At 34.2% G+C, this 6,801-nt stretch overlaps 1 protein-coding gene across 1 annotated transcript; it reads right to left on the bottom strand.

Annotated features, from left to right (window-relative positions):
• LOC134700171 (uncharacterized) lies at positions 1–6,787 on the bottom strand. Its single transcript, XM_063561535.1, has 2 exons — positions 5,809–6,787; positions 1–2,694 (listed from the first exon to the last, which is right to left on the bottom strand). Exons 1-2 carry the CDS (start codon positions 6,785–6,787, stop codon positions 455–457), a joined length of 3,219 nt encoding a protein of 1,072 aa, XP_063417605.1. The 3' UTR covers positions 1–454.
• Between the last annotated feature and the right edge of the window lie 14 nt (positions 6,788–6,801).

Here is a 6,801-nt window from a genome sequence, read left to right as displayed (position 1 = left end):
AGTTGAAAAATCAAAGGTTTTAATGTTGGTACAATGTTTTAATGATTGAGATTGTAAATTCACCAATAACTCTTTTGAATTTTTCAGTATCCACATCTGATTAACACCACTTCTTGAATATGCCGTTTAGGAATATTTCTGAAGTCCATCTTTGACTGCAGTGAGTATGGCAGTAAGAACTTTAGAAAAGGGTTTAGTGGAACACTTGGAAGAACCTGCAATATACCTTTCCTTATAAGGATTCTTGTGAAGCTTATGAATCCAATTTTCATCCTTTGGATTAACACCAGAGTTAGAACCGATTTGTGGTTTTCCAGGATCTCCTGCTTCGTAAGAAAAGTGACATGTGGCTCTGCAGACGTTAGAAATGTTTATCGATTGAATACAAAGTAGGGTTCTATTCATATCACACTATCATGTCCTCTTTATAAGACTGATGAATTGGTCTTGTGTTTTAAGAATCACATTTATCTTCCATGCCATATCTGAGTAGTCGCAAATAAGATTTGTCTTCGTGTTGTAACGCCCACGAAATCGGACTTGTCGATGCATTATCGGTTATGTTAGTATCAGCCCCTTTTTTAAATAACAAATCAACCGTTGATTTTTGTCCTTCTAGGCATGCCCAATATATTGCTGTTTTTCCTGTGTTGTCCTTTTCGTTAATGTTGCAACGTTGTTCTAATAATTTATCAATGACACTATTGTTTCCTGTGATACCCGCCCACATAAGTGGTGTTTTCCCTGAGTTATCTGGTTTTCTGATATAAGCACCGTTCAGAATAAGGAATTCAACTATAAAACTAGTATTATGCCATTGACACGCATATATGATTGGCGTCCAGCCATTGTCATCTTCTTGATTTATGTCTGTTCCTTTTTCAATAAGTAGCATAACTGTTGAATAAGGTGCCCATTGGCATGCCCACATCAAAAGACTCTTACTGTTCCGATCACTTATGTTAATATTAGCTCCATTTTCGATTAGCAATTCTATTGTCTTTTCATGCCCTTCTTTACTTGTCCAAATTAATGGCGATTTGCCTTGATCATCTTTTTGGTTGATATCTGCTTTGTTATCGAGTAACATTTTAACAACTGAATAATGTCCGTTTTTACTTGCGCACAAAAGAGGTGTCATTCCATCATCATTTTGTAGTCCTATATTACCGCCGTTTTTAATCAGTAAATTTACGATATGACCATGCCCTTTATCACTACTTATTAAAATTGGTGTTTGACCGTAAATGTCCAATGCATTCACATTTATTCCTTTCTCTATTAAAACCTGAACAATATCTATACTTCCACTGCGACATGCTGTATGCATTATAAGATTTTTATAAAACATTGATAAATCGACTTGGTGTATAGCATTGATAATATATTCAGTAATTTCAACGTATCCTTTTGAACATGCCAATGATGCAATCGAGTTTCTTGCTCTGTCAATTAGATCATGACAAAAAGTATTGTAATATATATCAAACATTGGTAACAGGTACACCCCTTTTTGCATATAAGTAACCAAAATTTTTCTAAACTTCGGAAATTTCATTTGGTGGTTGTTGACAACGGAGGAAATTTCTCCGTTCTTGATATCTTTCATAATTCTCATCATATATGCGTGTTCATTATCGTTTGTAATCATAATCTGAAATTCCTCGTGGTCCTCCCTGATACTTTCTAGTTGTGTCCTCTCACACAATACCGCACTTGATACGTAACGGATAAATGTGCCTTGTACTTTTGTTCCAAAATAAAAGCATACTACATCAAAAAGGCGGTCGTGAATACGGGAGTAAACTTTCATATTGATTTCTTCAAATCGTTCATTGAAGAGAGTTGACATGATTATAATTAGATAGGTATGGTCAAGTGTGTCCAATTGTTCAACAATGTCACAAACTGGAGTACCCCGGTTTAAACCAATTTCATCAAAGATACTTTCATAGTAGGATTTACTGATTGTACTTATCTTTGACTGACTCAAGAAACCATTATGTAAGACGTACAAAAGTAAAGCACAGAATTTGCGTTTATCGCTTTGTTTGTTAAGTTTTTCGATATCATACAAATAAAAATTGTATGGATTTTCAAAATACTCCCTAACATTTATGTTCGGATTATTTTTACACAATGAGCACATCAATGGAAATATGTCAAATTTCATTAGAGAATTATCATTTATCAGTTTTACAGCATTAATCGGTAAATATTTCTTTGCAACTTTAAGTCGTATTTCAGCTGAAAGACCGAATTCCTCCGAAGAAAGATTAAAGAAGTTCTCAGTAAAAAAATCGAGAAGCTGAAATTGTTTCTCGTGAAAAATTTGTAGTCGACATGAAATAATCAGCTTTACTTTTCTTGTCCTTAAGATACGTAAAATGGTTTGTTCATGTTTTATCCATTCCTCCACCGCGGATTGATTAATTGTGTATCTTCCACATACATCATCAAGGATAAATAATTGAGTTTTGTTTGCCCTAAAGTGTGATTCAACTCTGAAACCATAATTTTTCCTCATTTTCAGAGCAACATGGATTATTGTGGAGGTTTTACCAATTCCAGGTTTGCCAATAATTGTTGTTGTGTTTCTTCCCATTACTGATTTCGTAATGGTTTCAACCGCCTTCGTCTTAACGAACGTTGCATCATTTTCTTTGCTATATTTCAAATCGAGGTCATGTAAGTCTGTAACAGATTGGTAAAATATTAATGTATTTAAAAACTTACACAATGAGTGGATTAGTTAAAAAGTGGAAATTATGATTCAAAGGAAGCATTGTCGTCACACTGAATATTTTTTTGTGCAATGAATTTGTTATGTATTTCGCGAAGTTGGTCATAGTTAAGTTATAAGTAAGTGATTCTAAATGAAAATCATAAAATAAACGTCGCTAGGTAAGCAACCATCGGCGATATACATCTTTAATTGATTCAAATTCATTTTTTTGCACATTTAACAAGCAATAATATTACACACCATACGCATGTACTTAGTTCTTTTCTTTCAGAGACATTACCTAATTGAATTTGCAATGTGGTTTACTTACGAACACAGCTGCAGTCAGCCATAGCTATAAGCCCTGTCCAAGTTAGAGACTTCTCAGTTTCCTAAGGTCATCTGCTTAAAAATACTTTTTTTCGGCACTGTTATTGTTGACACATTCAAAATTGTCTGACATTCTTTTTTTTATGTACACCTGGAAGAATATTAAAATTTCAATATGACAAAGAAGTTAAAATATATGTCAAACCGTAACTTTCTTTTGTGTTTGAGTTCAGATACCTTTTAGGCAATCACATGTATGAGGTCCTTTACCTCCTTGTCATTCAAATGATTGAGGTTTAAAACCTCCTTGTCATTAAAATATTTGTGGGACTAATGCATACTTGTCATGTCATATTAGTTTTCTCGTTTGAATTGTTTTACATTGTCATATCGGGGCCTTTTATAGCTGACTATGCGGTATGGGCTTTGCTCATTGTTGGAGGCCGTACGGTGACCTATAGTTGTTAATGTCTGTGTTATTTTTGGTCTTTTATGGACAGTTGTCTGATTGGCAATCATACCACATCTTCTTTTTTATATTCAAATTTTTGAAGTCTTACACCTCCTTGACATTCAAATGTTTGATGTCGTATACCTCCTAGACAATCAAATGTTTGAGATTGATATCTCCAGGATTATCAAATGTTTGCGGTCTTATTAAAACCTGCTTGTTATTCACATGTTTGGGGTCATTAAGTGCGTGTTATTTAAATGCTCGAAGTTTTTTCACTCCTTGGCATTCAAATGTTGGAAGTATAATTCCCCCTTTACATACAAAACATTGAGGTCTGATAGCTCCACAGCAATCAAACCATAGATGTCTAATATTTCAAATGTTTAGGGTGTTTTACTTCTTGGTCATTCAAATGTTTGATGTTTCGTACTTCTTTTTGGCATCTAAAATCTTAAGGTCTTATACCTCCTTGGCATTCAAATGTTATAGATCTTAAACCTCATTTGCATTCAAATGTTCGGTGTCTGATACCTCCCTGGCTTTCAGATGTTCAGGTCTACACCTAGGCATAAAATGTTTCAGATCTTAAACCTCATTTGCATTCAAGTGTTTGAGGTCTTATACTTTCTTATTATTCAAATGTTTTTAAGGTCTAACACCTTGCTATTCAAATGTTTGGTTTCTGGTACCTCCTTGGTTTTCAAATGTTCAGGTATTATACTTCCTTTGCATTCAAATGTTTGAAGTCTAATAACTCCTTTGCATTTAAACGTTTAAGCTCTTAGAAATAAAAGGCATTCAAATGTTTGCGGTCTTACACCTACATGGCATTCATATTATTGAGATATTATACCTATGTAAAAGCCGGTTTCTTGAGGCTTTCAGTAAATAATAACTAAACTTCTGAATAGGGTTCTGTAACTTTTATTTCAGACTAACGAAGTAATGGTAATGTAAATAAAGCCCTGTAAAATATAAATGTACTTATAAATTACAGAAAGATAAATCTGTTAACTAAGTAATAATTAAAACTAATGTTCGTAATTCATTATCATGCAAACTTATTTAGCTGCATACATATGTATCTGATCACAAAAATATATAATGTCGATACTATAGCAATTACTTGTCTCAATTACAATTATACCAATTCGACTTTAAGTTATTATAGTACATGTTCTCATATGCTGTCTCATACCAAAGTCTATTGAACAATACTTGTGTTGATAATCTAAACTACACAAAACGTAAGCAGCATGCTTGTTAAATCAAAAAGCAACTAATCACAAAAAGTAACAATAAAAGCAAAGCAAATATTAAAAACTAAAGCTAAGCGAAGCAAGAATACAAATACACTTAGCTTACCTCACATATCGTGCAAGTGGCACATTTCCATATAAACAATATTATACACTACATCTTTAGTACAGTAAGGTTTAAATATACCTGTATAACAAAAATGATTATTATAAATCTTTGTTAAGCAATGTTTATTGTTTATAGTAAAAATCAATATCAACCTAGATATATATTTTTAGTTCTTATATCGATTTACTTTAATTCGATTTACCTTTAAACATTACAACATTCTTTCGGTCTACTCGACACTCGCATTCATTCAATTTATATGTAAACTTTATCTTCAAATCATTATACCAGATGTAATAGGTTATTGAAGTATTATTTTATATGATCGTAAAATTCAACTGTTCTTATGTTTTAATATACATTTACGATCTCCTTTGTTATGAAATTTAACTCTCGTTCTCGACATTCACTCTAACATGCATACGTGTAAAATATGAACTATTGGACAGTTACTGCAAAGTTAATAAAGAAAGATATAGAACTGACCTTATAAATGAAACTCCAATCACAGAATTGTTATAGATTAATTTATAAAGTTGTTAATTTGCAGGCAGGTAAATATAGGTGTTGACCACAAGATGTCTTCCCATAAGATATCGAACAAAAGAATTAAACCGCCAAAAGTACTGACCAATAGTAGAATTGTCCGAAAGCGGTCAAATCAACCGTGAAAATAAAGTGATAACTACAGTGAAATCAGACTTAACCAAACCATAAGAATAGAATTCGTCCGTCAATAGTCCATGTCAATAAGTTAAAATAGAATAACACATAATACTAATCCTTAATTACAGAATGTAATTAATAAGCTAACAATATAACTTTATTCAAATATGTACTAATATCAATTACTAAGAATATAAAAATATACAAAATACATAAAATAACAGGCTATCACATACTCCCCCCAGCCGTGAAATGACGTCCCGTCATTTCCTGTCTGTGTTTGCTGATGTTATGACGTCAATAATAGCCTGTGCTGCTTCTGCCTTTTTTCCATGAAATAGATGAGTGTCCGCTAAAGATGTTAGACATTTAACCCTTTGAAACCAATCTGTAGTGGTGGTATGACTTGCACTCTTCGAAAGCTCGTATTTCCCTGACGTCATCCACGCAGGTGCTTTCCTTGCTCTGGTCGACCGACGAATACTAATAGGTGACGACGATGACGAACTGTCAGAAATATCCTCCTGATTGTCGGTTGTCACCTCTGGTGAAGGCCTTCTGTCTCCGATATCTGAATCTGTCCCATTGGTGTCATGAGAGTGGGCGTCCCCTTCAGATTCAGATTCATCTTCTGTTTCCACGTCGCTTGTTGGATTCACCACTGGCTGAATGATATCTGAAGTGACGGTTGAATCACTATCCTCCTCAACTAGCGGTTCCAATAATACGTCTATAATATCCTCATCAGATGACTCCGGATATTCAATGGTCGGTTTCCTCAATACTCTAGGTGCTGGTTTCGGTGGTTGTTTCTTAGATGGTTTTCTGAGTTTCGGTACTGGTCTAGTTGGTTCTACCAGATGACCCACTGGCAACAGCAAGTTTCTGTGGAGGTTCCTTTTACGTCCTTCTCCACTCTCCTTCCTCACTGTAAAGACTGGTATCTCCAGATTCGGTTGTTCAAGTACAACGTAAGGGTCTTGTTCCCATTTGTCTGCCAGCTTGTGTTTGCCTTCAAATGCCACTATTTTCACCAAGACTAAATCTCCTATCTTGATGGTACCTCCCTTTATTTTGGTGTCATAGTTCTTCTTCTGTCTCAGTTGTGCTTTCTTAGATGTTTCCGTAGCCAAGTTGTGAGCAACTTCCAACCGTTCTTTAAGATCCTTGATGTAATTTGATCCTGTATCTTTCCGTATGCCAAATGCTACATCCACTGGTAGTCTAGGATCTCTACCAAACATGAGGTAGTAAGGTG

This window comes from Mytilus trossulus, unplaced genomic scaffold, assembly GCF_036588685.1.
Source record: "Mytilus trossulus isolate FHL-02 unplaced genomic scaffold, PNRI_Mtr1.1.1.hap1 h1tg000125l___fragment_3__unscaffolded, whole genome shotgun sequence".
Taxonomy (NCBI): Eukaryota; Metazoa; Mollusca; class Bivalvia; order Mytilida; family Mytilidae; genus Mytilus; species Mytilus trossulus.
The sequence above is the reverse complement of the archived record's forward strand: the minus strand, read 5'-3'. Positions and strand labels throughout refer to the sequence as shown.

Excerpts from the sequence above, each read along its gene's own strand:
- LOC134700171 (XM_063561535.1), bottom strand. The coding sequence starts at position 6,787 with ATGTTTGGTAGAGATCCTAGACTACCAGTGGATGTAGCATTTGGCATA. Across the intron at positions 2,695-5,808 it reads AGCAAACACAGACAGGAAAT|ACTTACATGACCTCGATTTG; the intron begins GACGGGACGTCA and ends AATCTGTTACAG.